Source organism: Sinocyclocheilus rhinocerous, unplaced genomic scaffold (genome assembly GCF_001515625.1).
Source record: "Sinocyclocheilus rhinocerous isolate Xijiao unplaced genomic scaffold, SAMN03320098_v1.1 scaffold2267, whole genome shotgun sequence".
Lineage (NCBI taxonomy): Eukaryota > Metazoa > Chordata > Actinopteri > Cypriniformes > Cyprinidae > Sinocyclocheilus > Sinocyclocheilus rhinocerous.
In genome coordinates this window covers 507,417-531,350 of record NW_015625573.1, presented here as the reverse complement: position 1 = coordinate 531,350, position 23,934 = coordinate 507,417, and the positions used below count along the sequence as shown (strand labels likewise).

Genomic DNA, 23,934 nt, shown 5'->3' with positions numbered 1-23,934 from the left:
ACCAGAGTTACATTGTAAAAAAAACTGCTGTCTAATTTAAAATATTTTAAAATGTAATTCCTGTGATGGCAAAGCTGAAGTTTCAGCAGCCATTAGTCTTTGCCACCCTTTGCAGCAACAACTGCAATCAAGCGTTTGCGATAAATGGCAATGAGTCTTTCACAGGAATTTTGGCCCACTCTTCCTTGCAGAATTGTTTTCATTCAGCCACATTGGAGGGTTTTTGAGCATGAATGGACTGTTTAAGGTCATGCCACAGCATCTCAATCAGATTTAAGTCTGGACTTTGACTTGGCCATTCCAAAACCTTTATTTTGTTTTTCTTGAGCCATTCAATTTGTATTTACTTGCATTCTTTGCGTAATATTAAAATTGGTTTGATGATCTGAATCTTTTAAGTGTGACAAATATGCAAACAATTAAAAAAACAGGAAGGGGGCAAAAACTTTTTCACACCACTGTATATATTCTATCCAAACTGATAATTTTAATGTTTTGTATTTCACAGTTCAATATAAGAACAATTTCCATAATAAAATGAAGCTAAAAATAAATATGAACTACTTGAAATAAAAAATAAAGCATAGGCTATTTCAAAGATATAATTTGCACAAAATTAATGTGATAACTTATAAAAATTTATTGACAAGAGTAAGTCACATGTAAACTGTACATCTAATTTTTATCACACATAACCTGTGGATATTTTATCTATAGAGTGAAGGGTTCATCTGCTTTTTTGTACTGCTCTGCAAAGTGGAGAACAGTACAGGTAAGAATATGGGCAAAGGCAATGTTCTCTCCACTGTGAGGTAAAACCCAATAAATCCCATCTCATGTGAAGCCCTGTGAGAGCTCTGGCTTGGTTGTCACTATACATCGCCAACATGAGCTCACCGCAATTACATTTAACTCAATCCAGCAGGCCTTCCCTTTTTTTTCTCTTTTCACTCTCCTTATTCTGCATGTATATCTCTCACTTTTCTCTTCCCATTCCTCTCTTCTCCACCATTAAACACTTCCTACATGCCTGACACTGTAGAAACCCTTTATAAATGTAATCCATTACTGTCCTCTTATTATAAACTCTGCCATTCACTCGACTTTTTAAAAACATACCCACCAGAACTTCGACTAGCCTCTTTAAAAACTCTCTTTTATCACTGAATTCGATTTACTAATAGCTGTCACCTTTCCCCACAGACAGAAAGCACAACCTTCCTTGAATGGTGTATGCATTAGCCTACTTTTGGGACTTGACACCAGTGGCCTGATCCAAACTTCTCACATGTTTTTTGGTGGACTAAAATATCGCAGAAACTGTCAGAATAACTCATTTGATGTGAGAATGTGTTTTTACCAGACATAGACAAAGTCATAGACGCAGCAGACGGAAACCAGGTTTGCACCAGCCAGAGTAACTGAGCCAAACTTCTGCTTTGGCTGACCTCTGAGAGTTTTTCTGTCAGCTTAATGATGAAACCTACATCTCCCTATAATTTCAAATATCATTTTGACGGGGAACCTGCCGTTTTAAAGGTGTGTTCTCTGTCTAATAGCCTATACATTTGTCTCTTGACCATATGTGAACCTTTTTTTCCCCTTTAAAGTGCACAGAGATGTAGTAAGGTGTTATGCTAACTGCTGCTGAATAGCCTACTGTTGGAAGACAGCTAGCTAACTTTGTCCAACTGGTACATGCTAACATGTTCCAAAATCCAGATACCATTTTAAACTTGATTTAGCAAGGTAAACGAATTCCAGCAGGCTAACTGGCATTAAAAAATTAGACTTTTATACTTTGTTCCTCGTTTCTAATTTTAAACACTAGGGGTCGCCATTAGATCAAATGTTGCCTACGCGGCAAAGAAATGCGTGTGATCGTATTTCGCTCCCAAATGCCATATTTACTACAGTTATCTTATACGATACAACTTAAAGCTTGGTATTCGCCACCAAAAATAAATTGTTAAAGTTGTTTGAAAGAGCAGCAGGTGTCAGCTGTAGGGAACTGGATGATGTCATGACTGAACTCTCAGAAGTGTTGGGATACAAGAGACGCGAAAGGAATGAGATCGAGCAGCCGATGGATAGGCCTAAATTAAATGAGCAATGTGGAAAGAATGGAGGGAAACGAATGGGAATAAAGAGCTCTGGACAACAGTGTTTAAAAAGTCAAAATAAATAAATTATGTATTATTTTGTTATCAAATGTTTAGTTAGTAAATGTTCTGCCCAGTAGCCTTATTTATTTTTGCATATTTGCAGGCAGCATTGTCTATATGGCCAGCTTGTTGCTTCAGGGGCTGTTACGGTAAGTAGGATATTTAAATAGCATCTACTTTATGAAATATATTGTAATAAAATGCTATCATGTTCAGATTTATATCACTGAGCAGTTTTTCACCAGTTCTATGCGCAATCGAGATCTCATTCTTTCAGTGCAATGGTCTGTCATGGTGAAGGGTGTGAAAATCTGGTGGAGGCAACCCACTTTCGTCAAGAGGTAACCTCTCCACCTCTCTCTACACCTCCTTACACACCCTCTCTGTCTTTCAGCCTCCCATTCACTCACACACCCCGTTCAGGCTGTGACAGCGGTGTCCATCAGGCAGAGATGCCGGCTGAGGGATTCGTGATGGTGGCTGTGATTTGCGCTCTGATGGCGCAAAACTGCCGTGGGGAGCTTGTGGCTCACGTGCAGGACCTGAATCCCGTGCCTGAATCCTCGCTGCTTAAGCCCAAAGTCATGATCGCGATTCTGGCTCGGAACTCGGCGCACAGCCTGCCGTACTACCTGGGCTGCATCGACCGCCTGGACTACCCGAAGGACCGGATTGCGATATGGTGAGAATCTCCAAACTGGACTTTATTGGAATGCTGCTGTAGAGAACGCATAATGTGTATGATGAGATGGTTTGCTTTGCAGCAAGTGTGGTGGCTGAAAACTGAGAAGGTCTGGGTACATAGTGGAGTTATTGTGGAGCGCGCGCAGGTAAGGTTTGGTTAATGAAAACCTTCTGGCAGATAGAAGAACAGAGACGCCGCTGTCTGCGTGAAGCAGACCTGTTAAAGCGGTTTTACTGCACTGTGTACGCGCGTGTGTGCACGGATTTAATCACATGTTAAATGAAGATGAAAGGCGTTTGCTGGCTAAGTAACATGTCCTGTCGGTTCTCTTTATAATTAGAGTTTTAGGAGAATTTCTGTCAGCATAATTTTCTACTGGCAGTCAGTTGACGTTCGCGCAGCCACCCCTACCATCAGTTTTAACTGTTTTGTGACATATAGGCCGTAAAGTGAAGCCGTTTTTCGTTTAATCCCGTTCCCATATATGGGGCACTAAATTCTTCTCATTCCAATAAAAATATCTATTGGTTTTGAGCGAGAAAATAAAAGTTCTCCATGTATAATCCTGCAGTTTATTTTTTATAAGTGTTTAAAGTCGGCAATAGTTCCTTACTCGCGTAATCATATTTTGATCATGAGTGATTAGGCTTCGCGTCACGTGTGGGAAGCACGACCAATAAGGCGGCCGCTTTTTGGAACGACATGTAAACATGAGTCCAAGATAGGCTACTTGTAATCTGTCAGTGTGTAATAATTAAAGGGGTCATATGATGCTTTTTTAAAGATAATTATTTTGTGTATTTGGTGTAACAGAATATGTTGACATGCTTTAATGTTAAAAAAACACATTATTTTTCAAATACTGTACATTATTTTAGGTCCTCTATGCCCCGCCTCTGGGCGTGTTAGAACGAGCCGTTTTAGGGGGGCGTGGCAGAGTCTTAATTTTGATAAAGAATATCTCTTTTGGTTTTGAGACTTTAGTCTTTGCAACTTCAGGGATCTTATCTATCAGCTTGTAACACTCTAAAGAGAAAAGAAAACTTGAAATCGCATCATATGACCCCTTTAATGAAATTAAAGTGATAGGTAATTGCAGTACTCATGTTTTGTCTGAAACATAAAAATCACTCGAGCTGCGTACCATTGCTATGGTGTCTTTCTCAAGCGTGTTCATAGGCCTACCACAGATAATGAGCATCATCCATGAACTGTCCTCACTTCCCTTCAGCTTTCCCTAGAGTAAACAGTTGATTTACATTTCTTTCCAAATCAGTGGTTGGAGGCACACACAGACACCCACTTTAATTTCAGCTTTCTCTCTTCTCTAATGCCGCTCCACCATCTGAGCGGAACTGCTTTGATTGGAAAACATTCCATGTGTTTGGGCTGACGGTACACTCCACTCCACTGTTATGCCTTATGTTTTACCACTTTTTACATTTATTTCTTCTGGCAGGTTTTAGCTGGAGAGTGTTCAGAATGAGGCACACATTTATGAAGTGAAATAGATTTGAAATCCTCTTGCATATCATTTGCACTATAATAAAGGCTAAGTTCTACTAACTTGCTGTTTTCATATAGCCAGTCTTTACTACTTAGTATTGAATGTAAAGTCGCACAGACGTAGCAGCAGATCTTTTTTTTTTCCTTATTGTGATTCACATGCAAGTGTTCTGTCCATCGTTTGTTGAATGGATTTTGAGATGTAGGTGTTGCAATCAAAAGTGGATTCAGATGAACGCATTCTTGCAGGGGCAGAAGTCCTGCACACATCACAAGAGAGAAGTATGTGGTTTTCACCAGTTATGACATTTTGATTAAACATTACAAGTCAGCAACAACAAAAAATTACTTGTTCACAGTAAGATCTATAACATCCATTTAGAAAATAGATAGGGTGAATTTTTATGTCATGGCAACTTTAGCTGCCTGTGGACATTTGTATGTGTGTGTATGTGCACTATTATGGAGATCTAACAAACGCAGCAGTCAAATGACAGGCTAAAAGTCTCACTGCTTTGCAAAAGAATGTGGGGAATTAGGGGGAAGAAAGGGCAGGGGAGAGGAACTGTTGAAAATTACACAGGGGCACCACAAGTGGCCTAACGATCCGCATTCCATCCCTATTGACCACGCGCAAAGGTCACCCACAAAGACATCTCTCTGCCCCACTTTGTCTTCTCTTATTTGTTATGGAAGTATCTCAGATTGGATCTAAGTCAGTATGAGATGCGTTTACAGTAATTTGTGTGTGTGTTAACTCGACTAGCCTGAAAAATACTGTTAAATAGCATAATTTGAACTGAATAAGCAACATTTATTGTTGTAACACTTTTGGAGATTTGTTAGTCAAGTAAATAATAGCTGTACTTGTAGGTAACTACCAAAAATGGTAACCAAGATGGTTGACATGAAATGAAAATTCAAGATCGCATTCAGATCTGCCTCCATCCAACCAACAACTGATGGATAGAACCAAGTCTTTTCAATAATCTGTTTCACTCGGATGCATATCACAATAAGGACGAAAAGATCTGTCGCTACTTCCATTTCATCATCACAACTTCAAAGGAACTTTGATTACAGTTAGAGTTTCTGTGATTGTTTGGCTTTAGCAGGAGCTAAGCTACTGTAACGCTGAAGAGAATTTTTAGCGCTAACAAAGGAGACAGAGAGGAAAATCTCCTCTGACAGTGTCTTGATTAATGGCTCAGACAGGCTTAAGTAATAAAGAGGGAAGAGTGTGAATCCAGCATCATGTTCCCTAAAGGCACAGTCCTGTAATTAGCGAAACGGTGTTCGAGCTAATGGTGCCAACACAGCTTTTGAAATAAGTTAGACATGACTGATCAAGTTACAGTCAGAATTACTGAACACAGACTTGTTTATAAGAGCCGACTGCTCTTTTGTGTCCCTTTACTATAGCCTTATCTGTATGATGTGATCATCTTGACAACCGTGCGAACAGTTTCCCTTCAGACTCATTCAAGCTGCTATGATGCTGTTGTTGAGGAATGCTGGGCATTTTGGCAAGTTAAATAACAAAGGGCCTGAGAAAAGAATAAGAGATATGTTGGGTATTGATCTGTGAATGATTATGTGTATGTCATTAGAGCTGTGAGCGTGTTTGTGTTTTTTATTAGGTTTGCATGAGCTTTGCTGTAACTAAAACCCTGGCTCAGTGTTTGATGGGGTCTAACTTGTACATTTCTGCAGTTCTGCAGTATTGTTTTTTTTTTTTTCAACGTGTCCAGAACCAGTTTCCGCTCTTTCCAACAACAGTTACCTTCATTCAGTTGTCCATCCCATCCACCCAAAACCCAAAAGGCCTCAACCCAGCAGGGGTTCAAGAGTAGAGGAACAATAGTGTGCAAAAGTCCAGACAGCAGGACGATTGCTGCCTTTAGTCATGGCAGTCTAGAGTCGAGCTGGAATAGTAGTTTATTGGTGTGCAGTGTTTTGGGTCAGGGCAGGTGACCAAATAATCTGAACAATACTAAGAGACTCTGTCAGGACTGAACAATTTAATATTTTAACTTCGATCTAGGTCAGACTGTCAAGGTTGGCTTGTTAGCATGACCCTATTAGAACCTGCTAGTAATGGCTGTAACTACACAATCTAGGCTTAAAAAACATCTTTGATGATATGAGAAAAGCCTGGGGCTTTATTCAAAAATCTCGGTAATGCTCACCAAGACCGCATTCATCTGATCAAAAATAGTAAAAACTAATATTGTGAAATATTATTACAATTTATAATAACTGTTGTATGTTTTAATATATTTTAATATAATTTATTTTATATTGTAACTTATTCCTGTGATAGAATTTTCAGCAACCGTTACTCCAGTCTTCAGTGTCACATGATTCCTCAGAAATCATTCTAATATGCTCATTTGGTGCTTAAGTAACATTTCTTATTATTATCAATGTTGAAAACAGTTCTGCTGCTAATTGATGAATATAAATTTCAAAAGAACAGCTTCTATTTGAAGTAGAATTTTTTTTGTTTTTACTGTTACTTTCTTTAAAAAAACATACTGACACCAGATTTTTTACCATTATTTTTTTTTGCAAAATATACATATATGTATATATACATATACATACATACACGTATAGGTTAATATTTCATTATAGTGTAGTGGATATTGCATCATTTGTTTGCGATTTGGAGTGTTTAGTCACATTTTATGGTTCTATTGATTCTAAATGTTCTGAGGTCCAATGCAGCTGCTATATTTGGAATGCTATTGCATAACTTTCTCCAGGTATTATATATACCTTTTTGGGATTTTTGTCATGGTCACAGACAGCTGTTTTAGGTTGTCCCAAATGGCACACTTGACAAAAGATAGGCATGCATCTGCAGGGACATATAGTGAGGTATTTCAAGGTGACGGAAGTTTATGTTATTGGCAGGGAAATTCAGTTTTATTGCTCTCTGCTGGTTTCATCCTTCTGGTAAACCATCGAGAAGACTAACATTGTCTGCACTGCAAGCAATCAATCAATCTATCTGTCTACCTCTCACTGTTTCAATCTTTTTTTTCTCCCACCTCTTTCTCATTTTTTCACTGTCTGTTTGTCTTGCTCTTGTTCTGTGCATAAGCACACATCACATACATTTTTCACAGTGTTTCACAGATGTGTTTATATTCTCAGGAAGATGAAGGGAGAGTCATGTGATTGTTTGATAAACTCTGTCAGTGTGTCAGGTGAGACTGTGTGAATCTCTTCTGATTTCTAGACCAACTAGTCTATGATCCTATATGCACTCTGAGAAAAGCATTTGTGCTTTTACAGATGTGTGTTTACAACTAATTTGACCACTTTTGTTGCTTTTATCAGAACTGTAACTCCAAAACAGGTAGGAGAACAATGACTCATTGAAAAGCAGATTAAGATAAAGTGTTCTGGATGGATCTCTGAGGCCCTAGTGTGCAGTTGTATTTAATGTGAATGTGATTTTGTACTTGTAAAAAAGATGTTTCATCAAATGTCATGAGGGGGGATGAACTAGCATCACACTCTAGATGTGTTTTTTGTGACATGAGTGAGCTGTGTTGACAGAGGGTGGCTGGAGGAATTTGAATACAGCAAGGGTTTCACAAGCCCCTTTGCCCCCTCCTCAATCTACAGAGCCAGGCAGCCACGTCAGCCCATGTATGGGGGCAGAGCCACTGCAAAGCACACACACACACACACACGTATATACACACACATATGTAACTGGCAGTGTTTGAACTAATGGACATTTTCATTAATATTTAGAAACTTTTGTTTTAATTCCATTCAATTTTTTTTATATATTTTCTCAATAAATTATGTTCCAAAGCAGCCGTACAGAGAATATGTTAGAAAACACATCGCCTTGCTACAAATACAACAGACCCATTGTTATAGTTGAAATGGGTAATCAGCCTAGGAGGTAATGTAGTTTGTTTCGGTGTTGACAGAGCAGCTTTGAGCAGTAGAAGACTTTCCAGTATCTTTTTTTACTGGTGTATCTAATTAAGGGTTATTTCATGTCATCTCTTTGTTTTTACTCAAACCTGACTGCTTCTTGTATTAGGGGATAGTCCTCTTTATCTCTGATGGCTGTTCTGTGCAGGTGGAGAAAGTATAAGATGTGCGTGTTTGGAGGTGAGTAGCATGTGGTGTCCAGATGCTGTCAATAAGGACATGGAGGAGAAACAGAGACAAAAAGAGAGCGTGAGCCTCAGGCAGTCAGATAATGAGCTGGAGACTTACAATAAACTTCAAAAGGGCGGTGAAAAAACAATTGGGTTTTTATAAGCGAAGTCCTGCATGCTTCCTCCAAGCGCAGCATGAGTGCACACATACAAACTTAGAGCTAAATATCCTGACACATACATCCCTAACACTTTTAATCACCTTTATCACAAGGTCCATTTACGGGATATTGCAAGTAGAATGTTTAACAGTAAAATATCAAAAAGATTAATGAGGATTTGTTTCCCAAACAATAAAAAAAATCAACATAAATCAGTGTACAGATTGGGAAAAGCACCTAAATAATATTATAGAATATGGACCTTATTCAGAAAGAGTATGTAATGTGGTCAGTGTCAGCAGTCTGTTTTTGCCCCTGGGTGTGGAAATTTGTTAGGGATCGAGAGGTGAGAGAGTAAGGTGAGGAGAATGTGTCTGTCCAGATATATGACTGACTGAACCTTCAGAAACCAGAAGTCTTGAGTCATTCATATGCTGGCATGTTCGAATTCCTCAGTTTGTTTGCTTGTCCAGTCATGAATATGAGTGTTGCCCCCTGAGGCCAGAGCTAAGACACAGCCTCAAAGACTTCATACAGGCAGAAATACACTCACATCTGCACAAATGTGCTTACATTTGGGTGAATCAAAAAGCATGCCTTGGTATATTTTTATTGTTATTATGAAAGTAAAAAATTGATGTCTTTTTTTAAATAATTAAATATACTTTTTTTAATGGTCCTAAAAATAAGCTTAATGTTCTTTATGCAAAATTTAGTCTTTTGATTTTAGGAGAATAATGACCCAGACATGTTCTTCATGAGATTTCCCCATTTGCTCCTCCTCCATTTACAGTCAGACATATTGCAAGCATATAGTAATGTAGCATAAAGTCATGCATAAATCATAAATCTTCATTCCCACCAGGGACACTTGCACACTTCACTATTTGTATAGGTGCAGTTTTCTTTGTCATGGAGCAGCATAACCCAAAATGCATGGTGTGGGTCTCTCCCCAGGAGGGTCGGAGAGGAACACATGTGCAATCATTTACCATTAGAGAGTCATTTAAAGAGATGCAGCGAGTCTGAATATTCCAGATGTTTATATCGGTTGCAGCAGTGTGACGAAAACCACAACATATTTATTTAATTCATATAAATGCAGAACTAGAATGAACAGAGAACTGAACATAAGTATGAGAATTGCATGCAAAGAAAAATCTAACACGCGTGTATTTATCCTCATATAAGAAAATGCATGCACTCTTTTGCTTTTCTGCTTCATTGTTTATTCTGATTTTAATGGATTTTTCACAGATGTTCTGGAAGCAGCTCGAAGGCCTGTTTTCCTTTAAAACAACTGTAGCACACGTACACTCACTGAAAGTCACCAGAAAAGTGTGTCTGAAAGCAGTGATCTATTTGACACTGCATTACCTGTAATTACCTGTGTGTCAGGTGTTTCGAACCAGTGATAAAGAACCAGACTGCTTATCAACCATGATGCTGTCTGTTCCCTTTGCTTTTATGCATCTCATAAAATCTTGGACACCCATAAAGCATACTTAAAACACATATACATCATCTTGGCCTGTATTTTCTGCACTCTTTGTCGGAATATGTTGTTAAGAGCGAGACTGTCTTGCATGAGTAATTGTCTGTGTTTGTGTGAGTGACAAAATAGCAGTCGTAGTGTTGAATAGCTGGTCTATCACTTGTTATTGAAAGATGAAGCGTGTGTAATAATATGAGTTTACTTAGATGCACACACTGCAGACACTGTTATCGGTTGTCTGACAATGTCTGTTTGTGGGAGTTATATGTGTATTTGTTGGTTTACACTAGTATTATTCACTGCAGATGTTCAAGGTAGACATAGGTGTAGATTTGAAAGGCGGCAGTGGGAACAGGGTGGACATGTCCCTCAAAGTCAAAAGAAAATAAATAGATATTTTTAAAATAAGACAAAAAAGGCTGGTTATGAATGGCTTTTTGTCAATTTTTATTTTATTTTTTTATATTACGACTTGTTCATCTGTTTTTGCTCTTGTCTACACATTAGGTTAAATGAAGTCCAGTTTATGTTTCCCTGTTGCCTCAAGTGTCATCTTGCTATTGCTTCAGAACATCCTGCAATGCTCTATAAATATGAATATACACACCAATTGAATTTTATTTCTGGTAAAGGTGGGGTGAGGAAATGTGAATGTGTGTGTGAATGTGACGACTGAGGTGATGTCAATATTTGTTGGTTCTTTCCCACATGGTTTTACTGCAGAGTCCCTGTGCAGTGGAGGTTTCCACTGGCACAGCCAAACGGCTGAGGACACTGAGTGTGTTTGTGTGCTTGTGTCAGTGTTAACATGTGATCTCCACAAGCCACAGAGTGAGTAGTAATGCTGGGAAAACTCACTGTTATGTCACACTGTTTGTCGGTTCATCGCTTTGTTCATCGCGCTTCACCTCTGAGATGCTAGTAACATATTTAACTATGCTAAGCTACGCTCTTGAAATGCTAAAATGAAACTTAGACAATACGTCTTTTACCTTTCACAAGCTGCTGTTGGCAAGCTGTTGTTAAGTGCCTCACTTCCTTGCAAACCCATAACCATGCCTGAGGAATTTATCAGCCCTATGAATACAGCGTTAGTTGCTTGCTAGCATTGTCAGCTAGCACTTTTGACATCTTCATGTGAATTTTAGTAGTCTTATCTAGCTTTTCCACAAGTCTAGGAGAAAGAAATACTAACTCAAAACACATTGTGCACTGTTCCGCCCTTGCCTGAGGGACGCATCGCTCTTTCACTGCTCCTGATGAGCAGCTGTATTTGGAGATTGTCTTGTTTATGTTAAAATGACGTAAATTCTCCTTTGTCGATTCTTGAAGGGCTGCAACGGACCATAATGTGGACAACACCACAGCCATGCTGAGAGAATGGCTGAAGAACAGGCAGAGCAGATACCATTACGTGGAGTGGAGGCCCATGGAGGAGCCACGGTTGGTTGAAAACATCTTGTTTCAGAACAAAGTCAATTAGCACTAATGGCTGTTTATGTCGGGAATTTGCAACGGACTACTAATGTCTTTCCCATCCGAATATAATGATTTCCAGAACAAGGATTAAAAAATTGTCAGTTCTGTCATTATTTTGTCACCCTCCTGTTCCAAACCTGTATGACTTTCATGGAGCACAAATAGAATGTTATGAAGAACTCTTCATTATATTTATATAAGTAATATTATACTAATTTTCATGTACCTAATGAATGGACACATATGCGTTCAAGCTTCAAAAGATGATACTAAATCAACATAAACATATCATAAAAGAGTTCCATATGTTTCATACGCTATATTCCGAATCTTCTGAAGTCATATGATGTTTAAAATAAAATGTTTCACTGAGTGATTCAGTTTTTGCACTGAAAATCTCGACATCTGCCCTAACTCTCCTTGCCATGCTCATAAGAGAAGTAGCAATGTCCAATTTGTGTTAAAAAATTTAATTAAAACATAAAATTAACATAAAGGCCAAAAAACAACAGTAGTGCTGTAGATATGTTGAAGATGATAAGGTTTATTATAGGAGTAGAAAGAGTGGTATTAAATGTTATTTTAAGAAAAAGTGTATGCATCTTTTTTTTATGTAAGGTCATACATGGATGAGTGGGGGCCGAAACACTGGGCTCCATCTCGTTTCAATCATGTAATGAAGCTCAGGCAGGCGGCAATGAAGGCTGCACGAGAGCGCTGGGCTGATTATATACTGGTGAGTATATATGTCATTCATCATGACACTCATGTTGATGCTAAACTGGTATTTTTATGTAAAACTAGAGCTCTCCAACTTTACCTCTCTCTTTTTCTCTCAGTTTGTTGACAGTGATAACCTCCTGACCAACCCACGGGTGCTGGATCTCATGATGGCAGAGAATTTCACACTGGTGGCGCCCATGTTGGATTCCCGATCCCTCTACTCAAACTTCTGGTGTGGCATCACACCTCAGGTAAAGCTCCGTCACCTCAGAAACAGGCTCAAAGAGTAATATATTAAAGGGATAGTTCACCCACAAATACAAATTCTGTCATCATTTACCCACCCTCATGTTTTTCCAATCCCGTATGACTGACTTTCTTCTGTGGAAAATAAAAGAAGATATTTTGAAAAATGCCTCAGCGTTTTTTTTTTTTTTGTCCATACAATGGAACTCAATTGTCACCAAAATGTTTTGGTTACCAACATTGTTCAAAATAGCCTTCGTGATTTTGCAGAAGAAAAGTTTGGAAGAACATGAGGATGAATAAATTTCATTTTTGGTTTGAACTGTCCTTTCAAGGCAAGATTTACTGCTGTTCTTCAAAATGCATTCAAACTAAAATGTGCATTCAACATTTACAACGAAAACAGTTCATGAGCATTGCTTCAATAGCACGACATCTCTTGCCATTTTCTCAGGGTTATTACAAGCGCACCCCAGACTACCAGCCTATCCGTGAGTGGAAGCGTTTGGGCTGTTTCTCGGTTCCCATGGTGCACTCAACATTCCTGTTGGATCTGAGACGTAGTGCCACTCTCGACATGGCTTTCCACCCACCTCACCCTGACTACAGCTGGGCGTTTGATGACATCATGGTCTTTGCATTCTCCGCGCGACAAGCTGGTGAGAGATCTCCACTGGATTGCTTTAACAACAGTCCGTGGGGGTGTGTTAGAACGAGCCGTTTTAGGTAGGTGTGGCTGACTCTGAACTTTTATAAAGAATATCTCTTTGGATTTGAGACTTTAGTCTTTGCAACTTTACAGATCTTCTTTATGCACCAAGAGCTTGTAACACTCCAAAGAGAAAGGAAAAATTGAAATCGCATCATATGACCCCTTTAAGAATGATGTGTATTTATCTGGTTATATGTTTTTTCTAGACTATAGTGTTTTATAAATAACAGTTTAAAGTAAGGTTTAATTCAGTATAATTCAAGTTAATGCATTCATGCAAAAATCTAATCTAATTTTATAATATTAATGCATTATAAACAAACAACAGTATATTTTACATTGCATTTATTCATATAGCAGGCACTCTTAAAATCACTAATTTATCACAAATTTACTCATAAATGTAATTTATTCTATTGATGTATTATTTTGCTAAATAAAAAAATGTTCATGTAAAATAATTTTTGTTGTTGTGTAAATTAATGTTTAAAATGTGTTTTATATGTAGAAATTAAAATTAAGCTAGATTAATTAATGCTGGTATTATAGTATTTTTCATTGTTAGGTTATGATACCTAGCGCGTTAAAGGGGTCATATGATGCGATTTCTAAGACAAAAACGCGGTTTGGAAGATGAATTCATGATGTACTCGCTCATTATATACATTTTGCAAATTTTGAACACAGAAAAAGTTACATAGTGCTGCTTTAACTGATGCTAAACCATTGAATATTATTGCCATTTGTGTTGGCATTTTATTTTTTTAAGTGCGTGAGTTGTTTTCGAAATGAGTGCTTTTAAGCACAGAATGTTTTCAGAAGACACCGATGAATGCAGTTAAGAGTACTGTTCTTCTGTTTATGGGGCCCAGAACAGACACGGATCAGAAACTTAACACATAAATCACTGCACCTCCAACTGTCCAGCTCAGTATATGTTGTGTTAGTGTAACAGCTTTAATGTCGGATAATCTTGTGGCTAATGTAACCAGCCCCAGCTGGGCATTTTTATGGCCTCTTTGGGTGTTTGTGGATGTTCCATTAAGGAAATAATGTGTGTGTGAGAGAGAAAGAGAGCATGCAGTGGAATTACAGTAAATCACATACACACACAGCTAACACAAAGCCGACAAACCATGACTCCGAACACACCCATGAATACAAACTGACAACACAAAACCACACAAACACATTAATGATGTAACACTCATGTTTCTTGTTGTTTTGTGTGGGCTGACTACATAGGGTGCGTAGAATGATGTGAGATATACAGTGTTTGCATTCAGATGCATTTCATGAATGAAAACAACGAATGCTGTTGTTTTTTTCTGTAGGTGTTCAGATGTATGTGTGTAACAGAGAACATTACGGTTTTCTGCCTGTACCTCTGAAGGCCCAGCAGAGTGTAGAAGAAGAGGAGGAGAGTTTCACACACACCATCACTGAGGCCATAAGTGGGTATTATCACTCACACACACATTAAATACACATTAAAGCATAGATGTTCATTCATTCACTACAGTTCAAAAGTTTGGGGTTGGTTCAATTTTTAAATGCTTTTGAAAGTAGGCTTTTATGCTCTGCAAAGCTCAGAAACATAGTAAAAACAGTAATTATGTGAAACATTATTACAGTTTAAAATACATTTTCTATTTTAATATATTTTAAAATGTCATTTATTTCTATGATGCAAAGCTGAATTTTCATCAGCCATTCTTCAGTGTCACATTATCCTTCAAACTCATTCTAATATTGATTCATTCAAAAAACATTTATTTTAATTATCAATGTTGAAGACAATTGTGCTAACTATTTTTATTTATTTATTTTTTACAAAATTTTGTGGAAATCTTTTTTTTTTTTTTCAGGATTCTTTGAATAGAAAGTTTGAATAGAAAATCTTACTGACCCCAAACCTTGGAACAGTAGAGTTTTTATCAAGCCATTTTCTTCTTGGGGACCGTTGCCTGGTCCCCACAATGTTCGGCAAACACACACACCCATAAGAAGCACACCCATGGCCACTGCCCCTAATAAACCTCCTTTTTCCAGCACTTTTACACTTTATATTTTCAACCTCCATTAATTAGAGGTTTTATTTACATTTTGTTATGTTCCAACGTGTGATTGTCAGATGTGCATTTAGTGCGACTAAAATGCCTTTTCTTACAGTTGATCATAACATAAAACCCTCTGAGTTTCTCTTCACTCCACCCAAACCCCAGGACAAGATGGGCTTTGACGAGGTAAGAGAGCAGAATTTCTGGAATGTCTTGCTTGACTGGACATTCATGATAGTTATTCAGCAGAAAAAACTTCAGCTGATTTATGCTTGTTTGAAGTGACATTTTCTTATTTTGCCCTGCTTCATTCCTCAGACTCTCTCGTTCTCTTTTCTGCTCAGATCTTTCTGATTAATCTGAAGCGGAGGTTGGACCGGAGGGAACGGATGTTGAACACAATGGCGGCGCTGGGTCTTGAGGCTACGCTGGCTGATGCTGTAGATGGGAAGTAGGTCATAAGGGGATGTTCTGTGCAGTCACATTTGTGATGTTGGGGTATTTTGAAATGTGGCAGAACAATTCAAGTGAAAGTAATTCTGATGATCTGACCTTTTTTATTCCCTGTCAGGGCTCTGAATACATCTCACCTTCAAGCTCTAGGTATAGAAATGATGCCTGGATATAAAGATCCATATTCTGGTAGGGTGCTGACGCGTGGAGAGATTGGCTGTTTCCTCAGCCACCACTTCACCTGGAAACAGGTACGGACACACTCGTATATAAACATGTGGCACTCCCCATAAATAAGGTACGGAATACAGCTCAAGGTTTTTTTTTTCTTTTTCAATAAATAATTAATGAAAGAAAATGTCCTTGTCAACCATGGGAGGTAAAGATAAATATTATATGAGTGACGTTTTAGTGACTTATTTTCTTTTAATTTTGTATGAAGTTTTCAGTTTTTGAAAAATGTATGATGTGTATTAATACAATTTAAAACTCAGATATTTTTGTGTAATACATCAAATAAATATATATTTAAAATAAATATAATAAATAAGTAAATGTGATGAATAAAACATTAAATAGGAAACATATACTTCCCATTAATTAAAGAATATTACTGGTTTAAATGTTTTCTTCTAATAACTTATGTAAGAGTTGAATGGTTGAGATTGTCAAATGCTGTCAGGACTAATATTTGTCTAAAAACGTTTGGATTTTTTGGTTTATTTGATGTTAGATAAACATAAAAAAAATTCTTTATATGAAATTATATTTATTTCACACATCTAATAATTATCACAGCAAAATCATGGAATTTGTGCCTCTAATGCTTGGATGGTAGAAAGTTCTGTACACAAACACGGGACACACTGGACTCCCTGTGTCTTTATTTTTGGTCTCTGTTAAGCTTTTCACTGTTAATTGGTGTTTTATATAAGCCAAGCATATAGTGTAGTATAATTGTCCAGTTAATCTCAGCCAGACGAGCAACACTCCAGTAAATGTTTCCATTTTCTGAAACAAGATTTTTCACCAGACAAATCATTTTCTGCTTACTGTGTGTGTGTGTGTGTGTGTGTGTGAGAGAGAGAGAGAGAGAGAGAGTCATTGTGTACCCCAAAGTGTGTGAATTTAGTGTTGTATTAGTGCAAAATTGTATATAAAATAATGCAATGTTTTCATGTCGATTAGCTAGCTATACCCATTATAGAATAATTTAATCATACTAAATATACATTAATGTAAAACATTAGTATTGACATTATGCAAATTTTAATAGTTAATGCCTGTGTGTGTGTGTGTGTGTGTGTGTGTGTGTATGTGTGTGTGATAGGTGGTGGAGAGAGGTCTGCAGCATGTGCTGGTGTTGGAGGATGACGTGAGGTTTGAGCCTCGATTTAAAAGGAGGTTACAGACCATCATGGAGGACGTTGAAAAAGCTCAGCTGAACTGGGACCTCATGTAAGAACAACACCAGCTGAAAACCAGCACATGATGAGATGTTTTCACCACTCACAAAAGCATAATTGATCTTTCTCTTTCTACATTTCTCTCTTTCTACTTCTCTCTCCATAGATATGTGGGCCGTAAGCGGATGCAAGTAGCACAGCCAGAGGTGTCTGTAGAGGGTGTTGATAATCTGGTGGAGGCTGATTACTCATATTGGACTCTAGGTTATGCCCTTTCACAGCAGGGGGCCAAGAAACTCCTCGCTGCTCAGCCGTTCGGCAAGATGCTCCCTGTGGATGAGTTCCTGCCAGTCATGTTCAACAAACACCCAAAGTGAGTGTGATGCATGGATGGATGCATGGATAGTCCGATGGATGGATGCATGTATAGATCGATGGATAGATATATAGATAGATCAATGGATGGATGCTTGGATGGATAGATAGATCAATGGATGGATGCATGCATGGATAGATCAGTGGATAGATAGATCAATGGCTGGCTGGATGATTAGATTAGATTAGATTAGATTAGATTAGATTAGATTAGATTAGATGGAATTTAAGGGGGTCTGAATACTTTCCGTACCCACTGTATATACTACGTTTTAAAGGTTTAGGGTCAGTAAGATTTTTTTAAAGAAATTAACACTTTTATTCAGCAAGGATATATTAAAGTAATGGCTGCTGAAAATTAGCTTTGCCATCACAGTAATTAATTTCATAAAAAATTAATATACAGTAATTGTGTAATTTTTCTCATGCCTTTGCTTTTTTTCCTCTCTCATTCTTGCTCTCTCTCTGTCTCTCTCTCAGTGCGGCATACATGTCTCACTTTGATCCCAGAGATTTGCGTGCTTTCTCTGTTGAGCCGCTGCTGTTGTACCCAACACACTATACGGGTGAGCAAGGTTACTTCAGCGACACAGAGACCTCCTCTATTTGGGATGACGAGGCCATCAGCACAGACTGGGACAGACAGTATGCTAAAAAAACTGCTCAGCAGGCACAAATTTGCTCCGTCGCTCAAAACAGCGTCACCGGGGACACACCACTGCCTGCATCCCGAGCCTCGCGAGACGAACTCTGAGTCCTCGACATGTTCTCAAACTACACAACTGAATGACAACACACACTGACTCCTAGACAGCTCATTCCTCAATGTCCAGCAGTCCCCTCCTCCTTGGTGACACTTCAGCCAATAGCATGACAGCTGGCTGGGATGCTTGAACACCATTGGCTGGCTGGTTGATTTTGCACAAAGATACACAAGCTCTTTTTATTTCCACTTTATTTATTTCATCATGTCTTCCAGAGACATTGAGGGACCAAACTGTCCCTGGTGGACACTTCAAAGTGTTTGAAGGAAGAAGACACTGCGGAAGGACTGGACGGAGGAACATAGACATGTGGGAGTTAGATTTGGGTTTGTTAGTGGATGAACAGATGACAGACTAATCTTTATTTTAACGTTTTCTTTTATTTTGTAATGTAAAAACAGATATGGTTTATGTACTGAATAAAACACTCCTACAGCCTGTCCACATATCTACTGTATATTATCAGGAAGGAAATTATATTTTAAGTTGAAATATTTTAATAGCATCACAAAATCACTTTTCAATGTTATTCAGGTGTCAAATATATATTAGAACCATAAATTAAGAGCATTAATTACATACTTTTGTGGGGAGGTTGTTCGAATCTGCTCTGTTTTCACATAATTCAGTTGTATTGGATTTAAAACTCTAAAATGCATTAAATTGTCTTAAAAAGAGAACATGTGACCTTTGACACATTCACTGGTCATTAAGTATGTTTTTTTATGAATAAGCGCAGCTTTACTCAATCTAGTTCAAAGTGTGTGTGAGACAAAAGGTGTTTCTGTGTTATTGTGAATATCATATTGTCATTAATTCCTTTCAGAATATTCCAAGAGGCTCATGTATCTTAAAAAAGTGTATGATTCTACTGGGCATTATGTCAACTATCATAATTTGGAATGGCTGGATGCAAACGCCCTCACTTTTTTCAAACACACTCCTATTTTTCCACTTAACAGGCTGGCTCCTGTTCTCTGACAGTAGAGTTCATTACCTTCTTTGATGTCTGAAGATGTCATGGTGCTGGTGGTGGGCTGATTCAATAAAACTGACTGATCAAAAATATAATGTGTCTAATGATGTCTGTGCAAGCCAACATAATAGCCTCAGATTCATTTTGGTGTATCGGCTACCTTTGAGTGCTTGGGTGGTCAACTGTCCTCTTCAATGCACTTACAACAGCCTCTGGCTGTTTCTGTGCAAAAAAACTCTCACTAGATGTGTTTGGAAACTCCATTCAGTGCAAAAGAGATGTGCATGTGTTGGGTTATGGCTAAAACGGTCAGCTACTTCATTTGGCAACCAAAAACATGGCACACCAAACAATCTAAAAACATTGACCATAAATAAGCTTGCTGTTTCAGAATGTGCTGCCCATTTAATGTTTATGGCCAGTGAGTAAACGAGATGTTTACAGAGCAGCCTGTGCTAAAAGTCTTCGCCATGTTAGTGTTGGTAGATTAAACCATTAGTTTAATTTACTGATAAATTTTGTGACGTTGTGTCAGAGCAAAAAGAGCAGCATGTCCTCCAACGAGTAAAGGTTTCCCTTAAACTTCTTGGTAAAAGGTTTTATTAATTTTACTAGAGAGCTGGAGAGATTTACTACGAATTTCCTACGTTCATATGAGACATGTGAGCTACGTTCAGTCATAGCATGACACAAATATATAGTACAGTAGAAGTATTAGCATATTATTTCGATGGTGCAAATTCAAATGTAAATGCTCAACGCAGTATGTTTCCTAAATGCAGTAGTTCTTCCTCCGTGTTGTAATATTAGGAGACCCTGCCATCTGCTGGAGTATAGTGATGTTGCATTTCTTCCGTGAGATGAAGTTCAAAGGTATGATGAGTAATGAAGACCCAATCATTACTCTTATCTCCGGCCATACTAGAATGTGTAATGTTTTCTGGTCTCTAGGAGACATTTAAAGCAGCATTGTGGTGGGATTACAACACATTTTTTTAACTTCACAGACATACACAAACCAAAAATGCTGGTTCATGCTCTTTTGTACTGTGAAATGTATACAGGATTTAGTGTCTCTATTTCTTGTTCTAACTTGATGGAAATAGCCTTTTAAGTTTTTAAATGTTAGTAATGTCTTGAAAAACACAGTTTATTTAGGTTATACAGGTCATTCTATGGAAATGTCCATTTTTCTGTCCCTAGCCTTTACAGAAATATTACACTTGAAAAACACAATAGGGTTACAATTTTTTATATATATATTTTAAAATAAAACAATGTGTTATTTGAACAATTACACCTTCTTGAGCCATCAATGTGGCAATATTTGTTTTTAATTAACTATAAAGTATTCCAAGCACCACAAAACTGCTCGTCCCCACAGCCATGTACAGAGGGAAAGTGCTTTATTTTGAGGCCAAAAACTGTTTTTTCTGTAAATGACATATACAAAAAAACAAAATGCCAAATAAATATTATAAAATATCACCAGTGAAGATCAGTTTATGTTTATGCTATTTTACTAACTGCTTTCACTAATTGCCAAATGTAACAATTTAGTCTTATCTACTTAATTATAGTTGAAGAATAAGGATCTTTGGTCTTATGTATGTCACTGGTGTTCCTTTTTTTCTGTCACATTAAATAAAATGTGTCACAATGACACATGATGATAATTTTACATCCATTGAATTCTGCTTCACTCAAGAGTAAAGATTTAAAGGATTGCATCATTACTTGTTTATAACTTGTTTTTACAAATATTTTAATTGTTATAGCAAATACATGGTGGCGCAAATGAACTAACATCATTCAATCACACTTTTAACAAACCTGATTAAAATAAATAAAACATAATCTCCTTATTTGTTGCATTATCATTATTTTTCTGTAACTCTACATGTACTAAAAAAAAAATCGAGAAATAATATTTCATAAAAACCTTTAAAATTGCCAAAGAAGTAAGGTAACACCAGTGACAAAAAAATGGTACATGTGGTCTTTAAATAAATGCACAAAAAAGATTTTTAAAAAATCATTAAGCTGTCATTTATGTGTATTCATAAAGTCAAAACGAAATATAATAATGTGGTCTAAGTTTAAATGTTAAAAAAAGAAATACATTTTACGACATCTTGCCAGCTGTGAAGCAGTTGTAAATAGCATCCCTTATACCCAGAACCGCATAAATATATTCCCTGTCACCAAATACTACAAATTTGATTACAAAGCTTTACAAAGTTGATCAAGATTTAACTTTTAAAATACTGTAGTTAACATCTTAATGTACTCTGACATAACTACTAAGGCAACAGAGGTTGAGTGGGGTTTTCATTTGTATTCTTTTGCTCTCTCTGACTTTCTAAACCACTTTGGCCATAACAGTGAATCTCTTCATACCCCCTGCTTAACCTGAAGTGAGAAAATGTCCTTCTCCGTTTCATTAAGATGACAATTCCTGCCACAAGAACAGCAATAAAAGTCATTACACCACAGGCCACACCAGCCTTTTCACCTCCTGACATCCGGGTAGATGATGCCTCAAACGTTCCGCCTTTTTTATTAACTTCTCCAGGCTTTGCTAGTCTCCATTTTTTTCGTTTCTCCAACTCTCAGCCAGGCCCGATCACCTTCTGTCATCACAGCTACAGTATTTGTCGCCATCATGTTGACCAGAGGTGGTCTTGTGAATGGTGGGAGGCGAATAGGTTTTAACTGGCCACCAGTAAACTCACCTGATTGGACACAGTACAGTATCTGACAGCCATCGCTAATGGCAGCAATATGTTGGCTGTGCTGAGGTGGACAACGGTACTGATCCCTTGCAAGAGGGTTGCCAGATTGGCAGCTAAAGAATCCCCCAAAAGGCACGGAAAATACTGTTCCTGTCTCATAGTCATTGCTCAGACAAATCAAATGCCAAAAATTGGTCAAAAATATTTGTGCAAAGTAATTTGGAGGACAGTCATGAGATTTGGTCTGTGGGTTTTGTAAAGATGGTCCGAATAGACCTCCAAAAAGATGTCCAGAGTATTGAGGGACTGTCTGATTTGTGGAGCACCAGTAAGTGTCGATTTCTGCATGATGGATGTAGTAAACATTTCCACAAACATTGTCACAACAATCAAAAAATATCCAGCATGAATGACATTTCTTATGGCACTCATATTGATTGTAACCCTGCTCTAATGTTTCTGAGTGTAACAAAGAGGCCGTGAACGGCTGATGGCACATAGTCACCAGTATTTTGATTTTTTTGCGCAAGCTCATCACAGATGACATTTCCGTCTGCCGGCAATGGAGTACATTTTTGGTAAATGCTACCAAAGGTCAGATTTGTGACTGGACCCTTGCAGGATGAGTCGTTAAGATTGGCCTGGAAGTTGAAATTTGGGGAATTTGAATCTACACATCCTGGAATGGTGTTTATGTTGTAGTAACGTGCTGCAGCCTGTTGGACTGAAAAGGCAAGTTTATGTAAAGTTGGAACTGGAAGATCAGGAAACAGATGAATTGAGGAAATAGTGAAGTGGCACACCAGATCGGTCAATAACCACCAGATTATTTTGCGTGCTCTCTTGCCATTTCTGCAGAGTGATTCCTTGGTTGAATAAAGCCCCACCGTGACTCTGAACTAAAGAATATGTTTACTGGTAAGTGATGGTTTCTGAAGTTTCCTGGGATTCTTTGCTACCAAAGTTAAAGTTAACCTTGTTAAAAAAGTTAATGCCTGCTGATGTAGAGGCAGAAGACTTGTCTGACTCACTGTTAGAGATATAAGACCTTTTTATATAGTCCTCTTGCACCAAAATGGCACCAGCCTTGACACTTGTGATGACATGGGTACCATAATCAAGTATGAGTTTTTCTGATAGATAAGTTGCTAGGCGTGTTTGATTTTTAGCATCTGCGATTTCCCCAATCTGCTGAGCAAAGCGGGAAGTCCAGAGTAAAGTCAGGACATGCATTTACACATATATATATATATATATATACTGTTACGGAGCCGACGAGACGTGAGACATGCGGATCCATGTGCAGGCTTTATTAAGCAGAGAGGTCAGAAACACAGGCAGGGTCGAACAAGGGCAAACAGGTATATGGCGGGCAAGACACAAGAATAATCCTAGGCCTGGCGAAGGTCAACGAACGGCGAACAGAAACAAAATACGGCCTCCTTGGCCGGAACAGAACAGGCAGAGAATCCATAGGCGGCCTACTTGGCCGGAACAGGACAGGCAGAAAGTGTGTTGCTGGGCGCTGCAATGAATGATGGGATATGTAGTCCGGGGTGATATGCAACAGGGTGTAGTGCGAGAGTCAATGAAAATGGAAAGGGTGACCTCTGATGGCTAGCAGACGGAAGTTCATGGACTGGATTCGTGACATATACAGGGTTGGGGAGTAACGGAATACATGTAAGGGCATTACGTAATCAGGATACAAAAATCTAGTAACTGTAATCCGTTACAGTTACATCAAAAAACAAAGTATTCAGATTACAGTTACATTTAGTAAAAAGTGGGAATACTATCAGGATTACATTTGTTTAAAATTAAATAAATTAGTATTTTGACATAACGCTATATATTTAG

The 23,934-nt window shown here is 38.0% G+C and overlaps 1 protein-coding gene and 1 pseudogene across 2 annotated transcripts; one reads left to right on the top strand and one right to left on the bottom strand.

The window, feature by feature from the left end:
• The first annotated feature begins 2,248 nt into the window (after nt 1-2,248).
• LOC107751084 (procollagen galactosyltransferase 2-like) lies at nt 2,249-19,413 on the top strand. 2 transcript variants are annotated; one of them, XM_016566688.1, is made up of 13 exons: nt 2,249-2,314; nt 2,560-2,847; nt 11,478-11,588; nt 12,243-12,360; nt 12,464-12,598; nt 13,048-13,252; nt 14,640-14,759; nt 15,478-15,551; nt 15,710-15,816; nt 15,937-16,069; nt 17,149-17,276; nt 17,391-17,597; nt 18,080-19,413. In XM_016566688.1, the coding sequence occupies exons 1-13, from the start codon at nt 2,283-2,285 to the stop codon at nt 18,351-18,353; spliced, it is 1,932 nt and encodes a 643-aa protein (XP_016422174.1). In that variant the 5' UTR covers nt 2,249-2,282; the 3' UTR covers nt 18,354-19,413. The 2 variants fall into 2 exon arrangements, with proteins under 2 accessions (XP_016422174.1, XP_016422180.1); XM_016566694.1 differs by lacking the exon at nt 2,249-2,314 and adding an exon at nt 2,432-2,479.
• Nucleotides 19,414-21,642: 2,229 nt separating this feature from the next.
• Nucleotides 21,643-23,302, bottom strand: LOC107751043 (macrophage-expressed gene 1 protein-like; annotated as a pseudogene).
• Between the last annotated feature and the right edge of the window lie 632 nt (nt 23,303-23,934).